At 54.6% G+C, this 19,175-nt stretch overlaps 7 protein-coding genes across 7 annotated transcripts; 3 read left to right on the top strand and 4 right to left on the bottom strand.

Moving 5' to 3' along the window:
- Positions 1–412: 412 nt before the first annotated feature.
- BU26DRAFT_425994 (uncharacterized protein) lies at positions 413–2,728 on the bottom strand (the record flags this gene model as incomplete). Its single annotated transcript, XM_033823649.1, has 3 exons — positions 413–991; positions 1,051–1,705; positions 1,782–2,728. 3 exons carry the CDS (start codon positions 2,726–2,728, stop codon positions 413–415), a joined length of 2,181 nt encoding a protein of 726 aa, XP_033685386.1.
- A 1,092-nt stretch (positions 2,729–3,820) lies between these two features.
- On the bottom strand, positions 3,821–6,430 carry BU26DRAFT_504714 (DUF1212-domain-containing protein; the record flags this gene model as incomplete). The annotated part of the gene is made up of 1 exon (XM_033826792.1): positions 3,821–6,430. The coding sequence occupies one exon, from the start codon at positions 6,428–6,430 to the stop codon at positions 3,821–3,823; it is 2,610 nt and encodes an 869-aa protein (XP_033685385.1).
- A 1,731-nt stretch (positions 6,431–8,161) lies between these two features.
- Positions 8,162–9,560, top strand: BU26DRAFT_425081 (FAD/NAD(P)-binding domain-containing protein; the record flags this gene model as incomplete). Its single annotated transcript, XM_033823605.1, has 4 exons — positions 8,162–8,179; positions 8,227–8,781; positions 8,829–9,148; positions 9,200–9,560. The coding sequence occupies 4 exons, from the start codon at positions 8,162–8,164 to the stop codon at positions 9,558–9,560; spliced, it is 1,254 nt and encodes a 417-aa protein (XP_033685384.1).
- A 214-nt stretch (positions 9,561–9,774) lies between these two features.
- BU26DRAFT_300766 (cytochrome P450) lies at positions 9,775–12,212 on the top strand. The gene is made up of 4 exons (XM_033821777.1): positions 9,775–11,003; positions 11,083–11,265; positions 11,482–11,702; positions 11,823–12,212. The coding sequence occupies exons 1-4, from the start codon at positions 10,045–10,047 to the stop codon at positions 12,056–12,058; spliced, it is 1,599 nt and encodes a 532-aa protein (XP_033685383.1). The 5' UTR covers positions 9,775–10,044; the 3' UTR covers positions 12,059–12,212.
- Positions 12,213–13,989: 1,777 nt separating this feature from the next.
- Positions 13,990–15,670, top strand: BU26DRAFT_604548 (cytochrome P450; the record flags this gene model as incomplete). Its single annotated transcript, XM_033835533.1, has 1 exon — positions 13,990–15,670. One exon carries the CDS (start codon positions 13,990–13,992, stop codon positions 15,511–15,513), a length of 1,524 nt encoding a protein of 507 aa, XP_033685382.1. The 3' UTR covers positions 15,514–15,670.
- Positions 15,671–16,145: 475 nt separating this feature from the next.
- BU26DRAFT_504710 (uncharacterized protein) lies at positions 16,146–17,666 on the bottom strand (the record flags this gene model as incomplete). The annotated part of the gene is made up of 2 exons (XM_033826791.1): positions 16,146–16,795; positions 17,039–17,666. The coding sequence occupies 2 exons, from the start codon at positions 17,664–17,666 to the stop codon at positions 16,146–16,148; spliced, it is 1,278 nt and encodes a 425-aa protein (XP_033685381.1).
- A 140-nt stretch (positions 17,667–17,806) lies between these two features.
- Positions 17,807–18,813, bottom strand: BU26DRAFT_518765 (uncharacterized protein). The gene is made up of 3 exons (XM_033828893.1): positions 18,217–18,813; positions 18,102–18,167; positions 17,807–18,043 (listed from the first exon to the last, which is right to left on the bottom strand). Exons 1-3 carry the CDS (start codon positions 18,562–18,564, stop codon positions 17,882–17,884), a joined length of 576 nt encoding a protein of 191 aa, XP_033685380.1. The 5' UTR covers positions 18,565–18,813; the 3' UTR covers positions 17,807–17,881.
- Between the last annotated feature and the right edge of the window lie 362 nt (positions 18,814–19,175).

Raw genomic sequence — 19,175 nt, 5'->3', positions numbered from 1 at the left:
GATTCTCTTGGTTGCTGATGGCCCTAAGGCGCTGTGGCAGGGATGACGACAAGCTTGAGCTCGATGCCGGAAGAGGCAGGTGATGCGGGTCGGTGCGATAAAAGCCGGCTTGCCAAGAGGGTGCCGCTTATTGGCATGCTTACTTCCCTACGTTGGGAAGCTTGACGGACGTCATGGACTTGCGGATACGAGAAGGTAGACATGATGGCGGACGGAGATGTGATGAGGAAGTGCCGTGGGGGAAGAGGAGCGCGGTTACATGAGAAGTGCGAACCGCGCTAGCTGATTCGGTTTAGCGCATCCTCCATCGGGCACGCATCAACACCAATCTTGAGCTTGATGATGATGGACAGGAGGAGGGAAGAGGTGATTCAGCCTGGCGAGTGCATTCATCACGAGCTAGGTACTGTACCTAGGTACACCCCGCTGGCGCAGCCAGGAACTGCCCGTCTCTCTGCTGAGCCTCTGCGGCAGGATCCCGACCATCTGTCGACCTCGCAGCCGACGAGCCATGTCTAACAGGTGTCATCCCTTGCTGGCCCTGCAACGTCGAAATTTCAGAAATGGCTGACACCCCCGATATCGGTCTGGATCCCGAATTCCTCGCCTGTCGGATCGAGACTCCACTCGCTGCCGAATTCCTATTGCGCGCAAACCACGGGCTCACCCCGACCTTATTATCCAGCACCGGATGGCTGCGGTCCCTGATATCCAAGGACGCGAGGCTCCCGCCATCCGCCAATGGCGTCCCGTCATCGCAGCATTTCCACACTCCTGAACCGGCGCCTTCGTGCGCGAGGCGTTGCAGCTGGAGAATGCCGTTCGTGTTCCACTCGATGGTGGCGTAGGACCTGGAGTGACAGAAGCGCCAGAGCCATTTCTTGTAGAGGGATTCGAGGGACCAGTGGATGAGCACGATGACGCCCCCCAAAGAGAAAGTCAGGGCGATCCCAAAAACAGAAAAGTTGGAGTGTGCGGTGGAGCGGATTTTCTGTTCATGAGAGTTAGCTAGTTTGCTATCTGTGAAAGAGGCAGAAGGCATTTACGAACTTGGTTCTTGCAGAAGTAGTCTTCGGCAGTCGTGCTAGGCGGATTCAGAAATTTACCAAGGGCCGGGTCGCTCGGTCCAGTTGCGGTATCCACGGCGGTCATTTGAATGGCTGCGAGCGACATATCGAACCAGCGTTGCATGTCCAATTGCCACTGTGTGTCGTTGATTGGGCCCTGAATGCCTCTCCCGAGGGTGTATCGAGACGTGAGACTCTCCTGGCCCAGGTTGATCATGAACTCCGACAGAGGGTACTTCTGCAGGAATCCAGTGACAGCATCTAGCAACTCGGACTCATCTTCACTCATGCCGGGAATCTCAGCCTTGGGACTGTAGAGGCTGTCGAGCTTCGAGCAGCGATTCTCTCCGTTTACGCTCGGCAAGCATGTTTGGTACTTCATAGTGCAGCCAAGAGCAGAAACCGGATCATCCGGGCCGTAATACTTCATGGTGCTGTTCAGCGTGGTGTCCCACATGTTTCCGATCAAATTATGGGCCGAATACCAAGGGTCATTGACCTCGTTCACATAGACAATGGTGTTCGGCGAGAGGAAGGCTACCATGACATCGGAGTCGTTACGCCGAAGCTCTTGAATCGGTTCAAAATCTTTGTTGTTGCCCGTTTGGTTCCCCTTGGAAGGACTCCACAGCTTGGTCCTATTGTGGTTCAGCGCAAGCTTTCAGCTTCAGTGGTAGCACCTACACAAGCGTATATACCGCTTCATTAGCCAACCCTTCGGCGTACATACGCGGTAAGGCGTTGTTCGGGAATAGATAGGTCCAATTCTTGTTGTCCGAAGGCCCATAGAAATGCCGCACATAAGGCATAGATGAATTGTTCGGCGTCGGAAATTGGAATCTCTCCGAATATCCCGTATTGTTCAGCGGAGCGCAATGCATGACATGCCGAAACTGGATGCGCTTGTTGCCGGGAGCGTTGATACCGAGATCAGTATGAGTGTCAAGTAAGCCGGAATCGATGCGGATGTTCTTCTCGGTTCTGCAGATCTTCGCGTCAAAGGGACATGGCGCGTCTGTGTCGACTGTCCGCGATAACCGGGTACGCACCAGCCTGTTGCAATTGCGGGTATCGGAGCCAGAGTAGCAGTCCTGAGCGTAGCTGCGGAATGCTTGCGCTCTCAGCTTATCGTACGACGCATAAGTTCCCAGTAGCTCCTGAATCGTCGTGCCTTCTTTGACCGACAAGGTACCGCAATTCGGACTGGAGATTAAGACTTCATCTCCAGCAAAGGCGCTGATTTCTGAGGAAGATACGCCGGCTGCCATGAGGGCCAATGTGATAGCCGTAATCACAATCACCAACGGAAGCACCCTCCTCAACGGCCTGTCACCCTTCCCTTTCCGTTTCCATGACCAGAGCATCTTCGTGAAGGCCCATAGCGCGGTCAACCCACTCTCGGAATTACGTAGAACAGCCTGGCGCTGGTGGTGTATAGCATCGCGTTGTGCTTCTGACGATAAACGTAGGTGTGCAAAGAAACAGAGGATCCGAAAGAGACTGGTGCCAGCGAACGCTACGAAGAGAGCGATGAAGGCGATGAGAAAGTTGCCATCGCGTTCGCCGAGTGTAATTGTTGCGCCAAATACTCGTCCTCGCGACCAGTTGACCCAGGGCCCGGTGTAGACGTTGTCCGCTGCTGGGACGCCCACGTTATTCATTGTCGCAGTTGTGGGTCGGTGAGACTGCACAGGTGGTTAGGGTAATTTAATTCCATGATGCTACTCCAGCTCACCAATCGACCAGCCCGCCAAAAGGGTCTCCCTAACAGCCGTTAAAAGCTAAACGTAGCAAATCCAAGATCCTTTGCGAAGGATGGCAACGCTTTAAACCCCTCCTCAAACCTAGCAACCGGACAATTTCGAGTGCGGCACAGCCTCGCCATCCCCATTCTGAAACAGCCCCCAAGGCATTCCCCGCATCCTCCAATCACATCCTTCTGGCCGGGGTAACTAAGCATCAAAGATTCAGTTTAAGCGCCCAATTGGGGCTTATTTCGTTCGCCCTAACTCGTTCTCGTGCGAGAAAATGGTTGCGCTTGGGGCTGAACTCGTGTAAGAAAACGCCCTGCCAAGGCTGGCCGACCTCGCTGGAATGGGGCGAGCGGCGTTGGCATTTTGGTGCGCTTGGTATACGAAGTAGCTCAGAGTCCGTAAATGGGATGGGATAGCGGTTCAGTGAGGAGGGGAGCAAAAATCGACGTAGGAACTTCCAAAATTTGAGAAAGACGCTAGCCGTATTGGTATTAGCGGTATTTCGACCTTTCTTTCATCCCGAAGTCGTTAGCGCTGTGGACATATCAACTAACAATGCAGAAGGCGGTGTGGAAGAGCGTAAAGAGCATCCTCCTACCAACAGATTGCAACAATGCCGGAAGGGAGGGCAGGAGCGTCTAGGAAATGTGATTTGTGCTTTGTATAGTCCACCGCACATCGAGAGCGGAAGGAAAGAAGGGTAGTTGATGGAGGAGCCTCAGGGCCTTCGGGCCTTGCTGAGAAACGCGGATTAGGATTATCTAACTCGAAATGCTACGACTACGCTATGCACAAGATGCGATAAAATGAACCCAAGAACTCCTGCAAATGCGCCAATCCGAACGCCCGTGACATGCATACTTTTCGTGGATAGGGCGGCCCGAAGGCCTTCAGGCTACTGTGCGACCCTTCTGCTGGCACCCCCGTTTCTTCCTCCACCCTGGGAGACTGATAGGCCGCTTCCCCCCTTCTCGAGCTCCGACCGTGGATGGTATATGCTTAAAAGCTGAACAGCCCACTTCTCCTCTTTCCCAGAGGATATACTAACAGAGCCGCCAGAAAGAGCCCCACGGTGATGCCAATAGCGATCTGAATCACCGAGAAACCCACGTTGAGAGCAACGCTATTGATGCTAGAGGCGCTAGTAGCAGTGACTGTGGTAGCCCCACCGGTGGTGGTGTTGTGGACGATTTGATCCGCCGATGTAATTCCAGAAACTAACGAGCCTTGTACTGACAGGCCAGAAGGGACCTGTACGAAAATTGCCGGGAGCATGGCCGCCGCTGCGAGCCCGTAGCCGATTTTCCGGGTATAGGGGATATATGGATCGCTGGCCACAGAGCTGGCGCAGGAGTGAGAATACTCTTCCGCCTGGTAGAGTGCCTTCTTGCGAGGGCCATGGCGGCGACGAAGCCACTGTTTTCTGAGCCGTACATATCGAGGACGTAGATGTGTCTCCCAGGTGTCAAGACTCCAATTTTCGACGTGGCGGCCGAACCGGGCATGTAAGTTGGCTGCGATACCAATTGCTAGCGCGCCAAGCGTGTTGCTGACTTGTGCATTGCCGGTGAAGAACTGCGATGAGTGATAGTTGACAACGTAACCTATCAACGCGATCACTAGCATCGCCGGCATCTGCTTCCACTTGGCTTGGTTGATGACCATGAGGCAGAGCGAGAAGCCCAAGACGAAGAGATAGTACCAGTGGCTCGACATGGGCTCCTTGCACTGCGTCTGCGAAGTCGCGTCCTTGTACATCATGCCAAATAGTACAGTTCCAATCGTAATCCCGAAGCCCAGGAACAACGAGTAGATAATAGCGTAGACCATGCGGACCGAACCAGCGACGATATGTTTGCTCTGGAGCTCCAGCGACGCCGAAAGCACTGTAAACCCCGGCAGGATCAAGGCGATCGAAGACTGCGCCATCGCGCTAAAGCAGAAAAGCGGCTCTCCGTCGCTACCGGGTATCGACCCAAGGCCCCGTGCGATGAAACTGGTAATTACTGCCGCTCCGATTTCGAACACATTGCTGATCATTTCGTTTCCCGGAGCAACGATAAGTTGGAGCCAGCCGAGGAAGCAACCTAAGACGAAGCAGAAAGGTAGATCGATTGGCCTAGCTTGGAACGCAAACGGGCCTACGGTAGCTGAGGCGAGTCCGTACATTGGCACCCTAAGCCAGGCGCCGAACTTTGGTTTCCTCGATAGGATAGCCTCAAGGCGTGTTGTGGCTTCTTCTACTCCGATTCGATCGTGCACTACATCTTTGTAGATCTCGTGAACGTCGCGTAGCCTACCTAGGTCGACGCCTTGAGCAGTTCGAACTAGCTTCACCTCGCTCGTGTGCACCGAAGAGTCGTCGAAGGCAATTATCATGCAGCCAGGCATGTACAAGAACTGGGCCTCGATCTCCAAGACACGTGCGGACATGTTCATGTACTCTTCCAGTCGATGCGTGGGCGCTCCGTACATCATGAGCGCTTTGCACAATTTTCGAAGATAGTTTTGTCGGGCCAGTGTCCCGGCAAGGTGTATCTTGATTTTGAGCTCGTCATCTCGGCGAGACTTGGTAAGCTTGCTGAAAGCGGATCCAATCGAAGTGTCGGATTTTGTTCGCTTTCCCATGCCAGGGCGGACTTTCTTATATTGCTCTTCCATCTCGTGGCTCACATCCTTCTGTGCTGGAGTGGCGAGCATGGAGGAGGTTTCTATTAGGCGGGAGATTGATGACACGGAGTTTCGGTCCTCACTTCTGCCGAACCAGGGTCTTCCATGGCGAGGTGTTGAGGTCCCTGATGTGGGCGGCGACGATCTTGGGGAGTTGGCGGCTGTGGAAGCGTCGCTGAAGGTATTCAGAGTACCGTGAGAGGGGTTGCGGCCGTGGCCAGTCACCTTGGTGTTCCTGGCAGAAGGCGCAGGCACTGGGGCTGAAGCCTTGAGCAGTGTACCAAGCACGCCTGTACGGAACTTGGCGGGGCGAGGAACGTGCTCCTCTTCGACTTCCACGTCGCCTCGCATAGGTGTTACCTGCCCGGAAGCCAGGATATCAGAGTGGTACAGGTCCTCCGGCCGGATGGCGGGCGCGGCTCGCATCGTATGGTGGCGGTAGAGCTGCCTCGCTTGCCTCATGTGCTCGGGCTCGTCGTCGTCGTCAGTCGTCTCACCACCGGAGGAGTCATATTGATGGCGGAGATCTCTCTCAATCTGCGGAGAAATCAAGCGCTCTTGGGAGTTGCGTCGTGAACCGGGTGCTGAGTAAGTCCCGACGCTTTTCGACAGCTTGGCAGCTCGTTTTTGCGCCTCGAGCCCTGACCTCTTCTTCTCGTCGTCGAACTCTTCGAGCTCTTCTTCCACGAGGATTTGGGGTGGCGTCCGGGACGGTTTCCGAATCGCCGGCCGTGGCTTCTGGACGTTGTATGCGGGCTCCGGAAGGTCTCCAGCGGGGTATAACGAACCGAGAGCCTTATGAACCGACTTTGCCAGCTCCTCATGCGACACATCTGATCGCTGTAGGGGAGTATTGTGGCCTCCAGAGGAGGTTTCGCCTTCAGGAGACTGGGTGACTGCTTCAGGCGTGAATCCGACGCGCTTTCGTCCTGAGGCCATCGAGTCCTCGGGTTGGCGTGAGGACGAAGATTCGTCTGGCGGGCTGTGGTCGTGGGGATCCATATTGTTATAGCTAAGCAGGCGGGCTTAACAGAGCCAGGCCAAAGCTCTCGGCGCCTAGCCGGAAATTCGTGGGGCACGAAGTATGCCCGCGGACACAGAATCTAGGTGCCGGATCTAGAGGGGCCCCGCTTGGAATAGTGACCTTGGAAGTGGTAGTCCCGTCTGATAAGGGCTCGGAGGTGTCCCGGAAGTCCAATTGCTGTAACAGGAGCCGGAAGCGTTGAGTGGCAGAGAGGGAGTTTGGGAATGGGTCCCAAACAATTGCAGGCCGCGAATCTGGGAGTGTGGAAATATGGGGCAGATGTTGCGCGAGTGCCGTGGGAGTGTGGGCGACGTTCGCAGACGCTGGTGACGATAGCTAGCGGTGATAGGAGAAAAGCTGAGGCGCGCAAGGCCGCTGCGGAAATGACGATCAAAACACGCCTCTAACGGCGAGTAATGCTTTGTGGCGCCAAGGGCCCACTTTACTGTCTTGCAGGAAAAATACACAAAGCTGGCCAGAAGGTTCGATGCTGGTGTTCGTCCGCTTAACAAAGGGCGCGGGTGGAGACCAGGAACAAGAGCGCCGACGTGGAAAAGTCGAAACAATGGCAGGCGAGCGCCAACAAATGAAGCACGCTCCCTTGGTTCTGGGAAGCACAGTAGTGGGTTGCAGTAGTCGTTGGCGTCGGCGGATTATCTTTAGAAAGCCACGAGGAAGCGTGGTTGTGCATGCTGCTGGAGATATGCGGAACCGCTGAGATAGCGGGACGGCCTTCTTTCGCCGAGTTCAGGCCCTCTTCGCACGCAGCATCGAATGAAAGACATGATGCTGCTTGTGGACGGAAGACTCGGAACGACATCAGGGCTAGGAGGATTTGCGTGCTTGGCCTGCAACCGGTACGACGGTTGCATGAGAAAAGTGGACATGTTTCTACTCGCAGCAGTTTGGCGAGCTATGGATCGGGCAATCCGAGATAACGAGCAGTGGGTATATATGGGCCTCCAAGCGGCAATGTGCGCGGCCACCCAGGCTGGGCTGTCCGGGCTCGTTGCGGCGCTGTCAGGTACGCCAATTGATGCGAAGACGGTCCTGGCTGCCTGGGAACTGCAGTGACCGCCGGCCGGAGGATGGCGCAGATTATTTGCATATGAAATGCAGGCAGAGGAGTGGCAGAGGAGTGGCAGTGGCAGTGGCATGTGGTGGAGGCGAGAGGCTGGAAAGGCTGCAAAGCTTGCTCTGCGCTAGTCCGCTTTGGGCCGCGCTCAGCATCGGCTTGACCTCAACAGTTACTGTAGTACAACACCCGCCAGGCCCTTCTGGCGCATGTTTGGGACGCGACCTCGGGATGCGGGCGACTAAACCAGGTGACTGTTCTTCCCCAACCCCCCTGTTCCCCCAAAAGGTTCCAAGGTTGGGGCACGCCGCTGACTAAGGCAGTCACGTGCTCTTCCTTGGCGGCATCGTATGACGGCTGACATGGATGTGGGGCCAGCAGAGCCCGTCCCCCATCCCTTCGCCGTCGTCTCCCCGCACTCTGGAGCGGAACTCGTCTGCAGCATGGAGACGGCCGAATCCTGCCCCACCTCGTCGTGGACGCGCTCCCGTCTTAAAGGATGGGTGAATTGATCGATTGACTGCAGCGCTCACCCAGCAACCCAGCACAGTCTCCCCTCGTCGCCTCAGCCATGCCCAAGATCAACCACGTACGCGCTCCACAGCCTCGGCACGAGTCTGCCACTGATATGAGCAGGTCGTCATTGCCGGCGCTGGCCCGTCCGGCCTCCTCCTCGGAGTGATGCTCGCGCGCAACCTGGCCATCAAAGTCACCATCCTCGACGCCGACACCAAGATCAACGACAACCCGCGCGCCGCCCACTACGCGCCCTCGGCCTGCTACGACTTCAAGCGCGCCGGCATATTGGACGATGTGCGCAAGCACGGCTTCTCGCCCAAGGGCGTGTGCTGGCGCTTGCAGGACACCACCTTCCTGGCCGGCATGGGCCGCGAGCCCGAGCAGTCCGAGTACGCCATGGCCGTGCTGCCGCTTGACCGCCTGGGCCCCCTCATCCTCCGCCACTTCAACAGCCTGCCGAACACCGAGGTGCACTGGGGCCACAAGTTGGTCGACCTGAAGCAGGACGAGAAGGGCGCCACGGCCATTGTGGAGACGCAGGATGGGCAAAAGAAGGAATTCACTGCAGACTACATTGTCGGCGCGGACGGCGCGTCAAGCGGAGTGCGGACCGCGCTCTTCGGCAAGGAATACCCGGGGGAGACGCTGAAGCAGCAGATTGTTGCCACCAATGTATGTCGACGACCTGCCCCCTCCGCCCGCCGGTGCTGATAATCTAGGTCTACCTTCCCTTCGACGAGCGCTTCGGCTACTGGGACTCCAACTTCATCTGCCACCCCACCGACTGGTACATGGCCGCTAAAATTACCACCGATGGCTTGTGGCGGGTCACATATGGCGACGATGCGGAGCTGGGGCGAGAGGAAATCGTGAAGCGCCAACCCATGCGCTATGAGAAGATTCTTCCCGGCAATCCCAAGCCTGGCGATTACAAGCTCGTCAGTATGAGCCCGTACAAACTGCAGCAAAGATGTGCGCCCAGCTTCCGCGTAGGCAAGGTATTGCTGGTAGCAGATGCCGCACATCTATGCAATCCATTGTAGGCCTCTCCTAAACACCCATCATCATCATACATACTAAGCAATAGCAGTGGTGGTCTTGGTCTTACTGGTGGCTTCGCCGATGTCGGCTCCCTCTACGACTGCTTCATGGGCATCCACCAAGACGAGCTCGACGAAGACATCCTCGACAAGTACAGCGAGATCCGCATCAAGGTGTGGCAGGAGATGATCGACCCCATGTCGCGCGCCAACTTCCACCGCCTTTGGGATCCCAACTGCCTAAAGGAGCGAGACGAGTTCTTCAAGATGTGCGAGCAGGCAACGAATGATCCTGTTTTTGGCAAGTCTCTCGCCGAGGCCGTTCATGCTGTGAGGCACGACTTTACGCAGTACTTCAAGAGTAAGCAGGGCGCTACGAACGGGGCGATTGGTGTGAACGGCCACTCGTAGTTTATGGTTCCCTCTTTCCTTGATGCCGTAGTCGATACCAATTGTACATTGTGGACGTGGAAAGTTCTCCTGCCCCACCGTGGCGTTTACGCCCTGCCATCATCTGGTTTCTTTGACAAGTCTAATCTTCGCTCGACCGGTCGCATCAAACGCATTCCAAATCGTCAGGTTTGCTCAATGTGAACACTCATCTTGTTGCGAACGAGGGCAATGCGTGTACCCACGAAATTCATGCCCCAAGCTCGCTCGTGCCCCACCTATTGTTTCACGCGTGGCGCCTTACCCCACTTGGAGTAACTTCCAACACCAACCGCAAGAGTGCGCCAGCCTTACCATCGGTTTCTCTAACTACTCCACGCGCGACACGAGCTTGTTTTGGTACATGATACTGCTCCAGCGTCTCGATAAATACTCCTCCATTCCTTCACCTGGTACTCAGCATGACCTTTCCCTCTAGAACGCTCATGTAGATGCGCCCAACAACATGGCGTCGTCTACCGTCCCCTTCCTGCCAACGATCCTCCTCGCGGTTGCTATTCTTGTTGTAACTAAGCTATGGAGCAACTACCAATGGCACCGCAAATACAAGTTCCCTCCCGGACCAAAGGGCGTGCCTTTCTTCGGCAACATGTTCCAGATGCCACCGTACCATCAGGGACCTTGGGCGAAAAAGATGGCGGAGAAGTATGGCGAAATGTTCACCATCAAGGTCGCCGACAACAACTGGGTCTTCCTCAACAGCTCCCGCGTCGTCAACGACCTGCTCGAAAAGCGGTCCGCTATCTACTCCTCCCGACCGCCTATGCCATACGCGAGCTCTCTGATGAGCGGGAATTGTCGTGTCGTGGTTCAACCGTATGGCCCACAGTGGCGCGCGCTGAGGAAGATCATGCACTCAATACTCAACATCAAGAACGCGCCTACCTTCGCTCCCTTTCAAGATCTGGAGAGCAAGCAGTTAGTATACGAGGTGCTTCAGAAGCCGGACATGTGGTGGAAAGCGAACCAGCGGTTTGCGAACAGCGTGATTATGAGTGTTGTGTTTGGAAAGAGGATTCCAGATAAAGAGGAGGGGAACATCAGGGAGCTGTTCAACACGTCCCAGGAATTCATCATGGCGCTGCAGCCGGGGGCGAATCTGGTGGATACGTTTTATGTGCTGGATAAGATCCCCAAGCCGCTGAAATGGTGGCGGGGAAGAGGCGAGAGGGCGTTTAAGAGGTTGTTGAAGGTGTATAGTACAGAGGTTGAAGATTTGAAGAGGAGGATGAGCGAGGGGAAGTGTCCGCCGTGTTTTGCGACCAAATTCCTTGACAATCCCGAGACAGAGAAGTTGGGGCATGCGCAGATGCTGTTCGCGCTCGGGTCGCTCATGGAGGCGGGGAGTGATACGAGTCGTATGACCCTATCTCAAATCATCGCAGCTGCTGCGACGGATAGTAGGTACGTAAATGCAGCTCCTCCGTGCATCATAATCCCTGCCGCTTAGAGCTTATACTGACGCGGGCCGCTCACCTCGCAGATGGGTCAAGAACGCGCAGGAGGAGCTGGATCGCGTATGCGGGTATGCCGCGCGGCTACCCGAATTCACTGATCGGCCGAAGCTCCCGTATCTTAGTGCAGTAGCGAAGGAAGGTTTTCGGTGGCGTCCGTTCGCTGAGATTGGTATGCCGCATATGTTGATCAAGGATGATGTGTATGAAGGGTGAGTACTAGTTGCAGGAGTCGGCTATCTGCATCTCCCGCTCCAGCGATGTAAAGGCAGGGTCTAAGCACTCCATCTCCTTGGACATGCAATCGAACAGAGTTCCTCAGCCGCTCAGTTCAGAACGTTCGGTACCTTATGGGTTGTTGAGCCGGCAAGAACATCGACAGGCGTCGAATGACTCTATAGGGAATGATAGGACGCTGACGTGTAAAGTAGATATCGCTTCCCCGTCGGCACGATAGTTACGTGGAATAGCTGGAGCATCGCGCTTAGCGAGGATGAACATCAAGATCCGCTGCGGTTCTGGCCAGAACGGTGGCTTGATCCGTTCATCGAGGGCTTTGGAACTAAGGAGAGGAAAGAAATCGGTGAGGACGAGGGAGCGCGAAAGGCGCTTGAGGATCCGTTGAATGGGCACTGGTCATTCGGCGCGGGTAAGTCTGTTTCGATTCGTCGATGTTCAAGATCTCGTCACGGGCCGCCACGGGGCGGCAAAGGATCCTAGTAACCCAATCTCTTTCGTGAGCTCAGCTAACCAGATCTTCCAATGATAGGTCGTCGCGTATGCACCGGCTACCATGTCGGCGATACGAATGTGTGGATCGCTGCGGCGCGGTTGCTGTACTGCTTCGATTTCCAAGAGGTTAAGGGCAAGCCAATCGATACGATGAATATGAATGTGGCCGAGCATCGGGCGGCGCCATTCGAGGTGCGAATCAAGGTCAGGAGCAAGCAGCATAGAGCACTAGTAGAGAGGGTGGGTGGGGAGGTGATTGGTGTGAGGTATTAGCGCAAGGACGGGGAACGAGGTAGGGTGCTTTTGAGATGCAGCGAACTGAGGGACGTTTTGGTTCTGCTGTGCCGCAAGGCTGCAGCGTCTGAGTCAAATCTGACGTATCGTGGCCGAGTATGAGCGAGGGCGATGGAGGGCGATGGAGGACTTGTGAAGTACTGAATCTTGGCCCCAGTCAATTGATGCTTGAAAAGAAGCCACCATCTGCCGCTCGAAACAGTTCCGGCGTTTTCAGGGTGGCACGAGAGATACCTTCCCTTCTCTTGCAGCAACTAGAACAAGTGTTACCCCTGAGCGCGGGAACATGTTTGTGCAACATTCCTCATACGTCCTTGATCTCAGCTCTAAGTCCAGGGAAACGAGACGCCGCCCTGCGGCACGGCGTGTGCTCAGCACTCACACACATCATCCGAGACGTTGTCCGGCGGATGCGCAGTCTCCTGGGGGGCACTTGGGTCCGCCTCTGGTGGCTTCTGACAAACCTGTGGTCAATGCGGGAAACGACGCAAAAGCTGAAAAGGAAACAAAGAGTTTCTCGTACAGCTTCTCGGTAGCTAACGCGCCACGATGCTGCAAGTGGCGGGTAAACGGGTGGTGTGCCGACGGGTTCGGTGTTCCGCAAAGCCGCTAGTCCGTACATGGTTTAGACTAGATAACCATTGAATCTTCCGGGCCATCCACTCGACCCCTTCCATCACTCCCCATGTACGCCCCCAAAAATGATGTTATCAAACATGTCTTTCGGCTCCTGTTCCACGGCGCTCCCGTCCGTCTGTGCGTCATTCCAATTCGTCGGTAACCCCGGGTAGGACTCGCGACATGCCGCATACTTAGCGCACGCGGAGGCCGGAGTTGGTTCTCCATGAGCTTCATATCCACGCTTGCGGGCTTTTCTATTTGTTGATATTTCCCGTTTGAGTATACGAAAGTGTCTTCGCGAGTTGCTTCTCTTTGTTACCTCGCTTCCGTTGCTTCTCGGCCTGTCAACTTTCCGTGCATCCACGATGGCCTAAGTGACTTCACATGCCAATAGTCTTTGGAGAACCCTGAACGTCAACGAATCAGTAGATTGCCATACGGAGAGAGCTGGTATTCCGACCTAGCCTGCAGTTGTGTTCTGTTAAGCGCAAATGGTCCCTCGCTTGGCATGCTTTCTACGCCAAGCGATGCCCTTTCAGCCCTTTCCTTTCAGTTCTCGAGGTGTCCAATCCGGTTTTGTCAGAAAATGGGACACATACACATGACTTGCTAGCATAGTCGCAGGCGGGATATCAACACTACACGGAGCTTGGCGTCTGGTGTGGAGACGGCTTATGAAGCCACGATGCACTACTGCTCACGGCGCAACTGGCGTATGCCCACACGAGACATGCATCATCTCCCGGGCATGGGTTATCTGCACACTTGGAGGAGCTGCAAGAGCAGGGAGCTGCAGGCGACGTGACCGTCGCATTGGTATACGGGCCCCTCAAGTGGCATCAATTCTGCTAATCACAAACAAGGGGCCTGATCGGCGACTAACATTCGAACAATTGTGGCTTCTGAGATGCTGTCTAGAACGGATTCTCTCTATCTTGCTCTTATGGCAGATATAAATTTGACGCCTTTCACCCTCCTAGGTTTTCCCCAGCAGTGGTCTCAGGAGCAGTCTTCTTGCCACCGAACGGTATACTACCGCCGCATACTGTCGGCACGTAATCGAATCGTTTCGCAAAACAGCCTCCCTATTCTTCTCTCCAAGGTTCTAATCACTCCTACCAGTATTCACCCCCAACTCAGCCGCACCTGCGTCAGTTCATCACTCGTTTCTCGGCATATTGTTTCTCGGCACAGAAGGCCAAGTCGAGTGGGAGGGACGTAAGTGCACTCCAATATTCTTTTCCTAACTCTTTACGATACTTCTGTGCTCTCGGTCTCGACATTTCACAATGCCTACGGTCTTGACCCTTGGATGTGTTGCCCTTGTGGTCTTGTATGGGACCTTCTATGCCTTACTACACGCTACCCAGAACAAGCGTGAACCTCGCCTCCTGCCGGGTACAATCCCTTTCCTGGATCCTGGAATCGGAATAGCCAGGAATAAAGTCGACTACCTCGTCAATCTTCGGAAGCGATATCGCCTGCCCATCCATACCATGCGTATGCCGTTCCAACGATTCTACATCGTCCAATCGCCGCAATTGATTCAGACTGTGCAGAACAAGACCAATATCTCAACCTTCGTACCGACACTGCTAGACTTTGGGATGCTCTTCAGCGGGCTGAATAAGGAATCCCAGAAGGTGCTCCGCGGGGCATTCGATATCAACGGCAATGGCTTCACAATCAGCGTACACAAGTACCTCACGGCTGGTCCAACGCTACAAGTGGCGACCCGGACCGCCATCGATAACCTTTCGGCAAGTGTTCCGAGCGGCTTCGCCACCTCGGGTGAAATTGGACTGTTGGAAAACATTCGACATCACCTGACGCTCGCGCTTACTGGCGCAGTGTATGGACCGGAGAACCCATACGACGACCCTGACATCGAGGCTAGCTGGCAGGAGTTCGTCCCGGGTATCAGTCACCTCCTCTACAGCCCGCTCCCGTCGCTCACCGCCCGCAAATGCCTCCGTGCCCGCGGCCGGGTTATTGATGCTTTCAAAAAGTATTTTGAGACCGATGGCCACCTCCAAGCATTTCCAATGATTGCCGAAATGTTCGAGGCAAACAAGGGGCACGGTCTTTCAGCGAGTGAAGCCGCCAAGATGGAAATGGCGACATCGCTCGCAATGCTCAGCAGCAGCGCCATCACGACATTCTGGCTAATGTTTCACGTTCTCTCCAATCCCTCGGCCCTCAGCGATTGCCGCCAAGAACTCCTCGGCCTTGTTGTCAACGAAGCCGAGACCAACACAGGCCATGTTAAGGTCGTCGACTTGGCCACGATTAAGGCCAAATGCCCAACCCTAGCAGCTATGCTGCACGAGACTCTTCGCTATCACAGCACAGTGATCAACGTCAAGAAGGTACATCATGACACCACCCTTGCCTCTCAATACTATCTCAAGAAGGGTGGCATCTTGATGATCCCGGGAACTGCTGTGCACCACGACCCTGAGGTATGGGGCCATGGCGCAGAAACCTTCGACCACCGGCGCTTTCTTAATCCTGAAGGACACAAGAAGCTCTCAAGCACTTCGGCTTTCCGTCCTTTCGGCGCTGGCGCCACGATGTGCCCAGGTCGGCACTTTTCCACGAACACTATCCTCTCGCTCGTTGCTATGGTCCTTCTGCAGTTCGAAATACGTCCTGTCGAGGGGCGGTGGAGTATGCCTACGAAGCGTAACGCAGACCTTTGGAACGCGATGCCCAAGCCAGACAACGACGTACGAGTTCGCATTGCCCGGAGGAAAGACCCTGGAACCGCGCAGTGGAAGTTTGTATGGGGCAGCACGGTGCAGGGTATGTGAGCATATATAGAGGTCACACCCTGTTGAACTCGCCTGTTCCATTAAAACGCACGCGTCTCCGCAATCCCTTATTATGGGAGGTCCGAGCCAGGCTTGGGGACGACTATAGCAGACTCATTGTCAACAACTACATCGGCGAATGTAGACAACATGACGGCCTTGTTTCTACGATTTTTTGCTTATAGTAGGTCGGATCCACGCTCGGACATGACTACGGCGGAATTATTCAACGTTTAACTACACCGGCGAACTTGTATCTTATTTACAGTAGGTCGGATCCTAGGCTTAGGAACGGCGACGACAGACTATTCTCAACACTTTTCTACACCGGCGAGTGTGAACACGCTGTTGAATATGATGTCCTTGATGATAGTCAATTATCATCATAGATATGTGGGGTTTCCGCGCTTTCTTTCTTTTAGCAATCAGTTAGTTCTACCTAGCAGGTGCATCGCTCCCATTTCGTTACGGCATCTTTTGAACTTAAGCCCATACATATGCTAAAAACATCCATACCATTTTCACATTTACACTCTCTTCAGCGCTCACCAGTACAGTCCTAACTCGTAATTTCTATTGCCTATGTCCATCGCTTTTTCCCTCTATTCGGTCCCCATCCCTCTATCGCTCCATCATTTTCCTTTCTGACACTCCGGATGCGAAAACGCGCCTCCTGCGCACCGTACTGTAGGCGTCGGAACAATCTTCGTCACCCACGCCGTGCTCTGGAGACTGCTCAGTTCTACGGTGATATGCTGGGTTACTACACTATCCATCGTTACACACACCGTTTGTGTTGACCTGAGAGGCGTCGTTGGTATCTGCGTGGCGATGGCTTCCGTGGAGGAATAACGTCGGTGCTGGTTTTGCGTACTTCCCAGCCTGATGCCTATGTAGACCGCGAGCGTGATGAGCAGGAGGACAGCAATGAATCCGACCACAGCTTGCAGGTACGGATTCCGTATAAGGGTTGCGAAGCGCGACGGTTCGCGGGGGCGATCCGGCAGGTGCTCGGGGAAGAGCTCCGGAGACGTGAACTGGGGAAGGGATGTTTGGGCCACGATGAGTTGTTCTGATGGACGGGTGTGTTTCGCAATACAGGGAGAAGCGGTATTGGCGTTGGCGGCGGTAGTTATACGTGGCTGGGAGAAGGTGGATGAAGTGGAGGTATAATGAAGGGGGAATGTGTAGTCACAATGCGGCGAACTTTGACAGTTGGATCGAAGGACTTGCGCATTCAAGGGAAGTAAGGGTGTTAAGATAAACAGAGAAATGGTATCCCCTTAGTGCGCATATGCATGTACTCATAGGAGCATACTTGGTCACATCTCCCAGTCTCCCAGTCGATCCGTCAATGTGGCGCGAATCGGAAGTTTCATGAGTCCTATTCTTGGCTCTGGATCCCACTGGAATATTCGCTTCTACTACATGTCCTTGAGGCCTAGAACCTGAGGCCCCTTCCCCTATGCGGCATTACACGAAATACACGAAAAATACCTCCTCCACTCGCATGTATTTACTTTACCCTCCCGGGGCAGTGCGTCGCAATGATCTTGGCATATATGCTTCGAGGAATACGTTCCGATCTCAGTGCAATCATTCCCGGCCTTTGGATTTGAAGGAGTCGCGGGCGGAGGAGCGTTGGATGAGGGGGTTGCGCTCGAAGAGGGCACGTTCGATGATGCTGCGGATTCTGGAATCGGGGGAAGCGGCGCTGAGAACGGCACTGTTGTTGTGGTGTCCCAGATTGTTGTCGCGCCGATGGGAGTCAGCCTGAGAGTGCGGGTCGTTGGGGGTGGAATAGTGGTGGTGTTGAGTTGCGTGGTAGTGAGATGAGTTACTGTGACTTCTGTAGTATGCCACTCGACTGCCTGGCTCGCCGTCATACTTGCATTCGCAGGAGCTTGCGCGGCCACAGCCCTGCGTTGCGCATATTTCCAACCTCCAAGAGCTGCCGCCGCCAGCGTTGTGAGAAGAAGTCCAACACAGACAAGAGCCCAGAGAGATTTCTTCTTCGTGTACCAAGGCAGCTTCACCTGGCCGGTTTGGGCTTCCAAATTCTGCGGGAAGTGTGGGTGGTTTGGGTCTTCGTAGTCTGCGGGGAGCGGTGAAGCAGCAACTTTGGCGAGTTCGATGCTGTCGACAGAGGCCATGGTGCCGAAGCTGGCGCGGTTACTAGGGGTGTGTGAGTTCATCCTGAAGGAGCGATTCGGTAAAGGAGAGAACGTTGAAGATCAAGAGTTATGGTTATGAATTGGTGGTGGGATGTTTATGTAGGCGCGCGGGTTGGAGTGCGCGTGCTTTTGAGAGTGGGTGCATTGTGTAGCGACATTCAATTCCTTGCCTTAAGCCAAACGATGTGAAGGTCCTATACTGTACTTGATACTTCCCTCCACACCCTCGGCAGCGGACCTTCTGCGCCATACACAGGGTCGGTTTCGGGGATCGGGACGCTCCAGCTCCTTTCCTTCTTCTGCTCTGTAACTTCGGCATCGTCTTTGCAGTAGTTCATGTCCCACTTGGGTGCATCCTGTCACGTTTTAATATAGCGGCATCCCATCGCCTAGGGGAGTCGCGAAAGAATTTACCTTCACATAGAAGCCGATATACTCGAAGTCGCCCTCCGATTCGATTGAGTTGTGACTGACACCAGCCTTCCCTTCCATTAGCAATGCATGCCGTACTAATCAAGTGGACATCTACCGGCAATATGAACACATCATCCTTCTCAAAGCTGACCTCAACGCCATAATTCTTCCCTCCCTCGTTCGAATCCTCATCGGTCGGTCCCTTCCCTAGTAAATACCTAACTGAGCCGCTGATCACTGCATACCCCTCATGCACGTTAGTGTGATAATGTGCCGTTTTGTAAGTTTTCCACTGCCCGCCTTTCTTCCAACCGTTGCGTTGCATGAGCTCTATGATGTCGTCGTATTCGAAGCCTTTTAGCACGCCACGGTAGATAATGATTGGGAGCCTCGAGTTGGGGACGTGCGGTGTGGGGATGACGTAGTGGAGTTCGGGCTCTAGGGTTGGGGGTGCCGGCGCCATTGTGCAGTTGGTCTTCCAAGAGGTACGAGGGGGGTGAGTTTCTGGAGGAAGAGATGGAGGTGTTGTGGGAAGTTTGGGGTCGCGGTTTACCTCGGCATGGCGTGAATGCAATGACGGCGTTTGAAATCCGACATCAGGTCGTAAGGCGGGGTTGCCGAACGGTTAGTCTAACCCCAAGAGGTAATCAGATACGCGGAAACCTCTACGGTAGGGCTCCGTAGGTTAGCCCATCCCGTGCTGGCAAGCTTCTTTAATCGTTTGGAGGGAGCTTCTCTTGGCAGCGTAGGTATGCCGCGTTTCCTAGGGTTGTCTGATGCGCTCATGAAAAAGCCTCCAACAGTTTTACAAAAGATGGCCAAGACAGAATTTGAAGGAGATGACTACTCCTCCGCTCTTGGCTCTTCGAGCGCCCCTCGTCGTGCCCAGGTGAGAATACTTACGAGTTCGAGCTAGTGCCGATTGGGCTAGGGGCTAAGCCCCACGTTTCGCATCACTCGAAACTTCTCGCACGATTCTCTTGCACGCTTCACCAACCACCAGCTTACTCGTATTTCCCGCGCGCATGAAGTATGGTATGATGGTGTAATCCGGCAGGCGCCAAGAATGTAGCG

Source organism: Trematosphaeria pertusa (assembly GCF_010094035.1).
Source record: "Trematosphaeria pertusa strain CBS 122368 unplaced genomic scaffold BU26scaffold_6, whole genome shotgun sequence".
NCBI classification, from domain to species: Eukaryota; Fungi; Ascomycota; class Dothideomycetes; order Pleosporales; family Trematosphaeriaceae; genus Trematosphaeria; species Trematosphaeria pertusa.
Note: the sequence above shows the minus strand (reverse complement) of the source record. Positions and strands in the feature narration are given on the sequence as shown.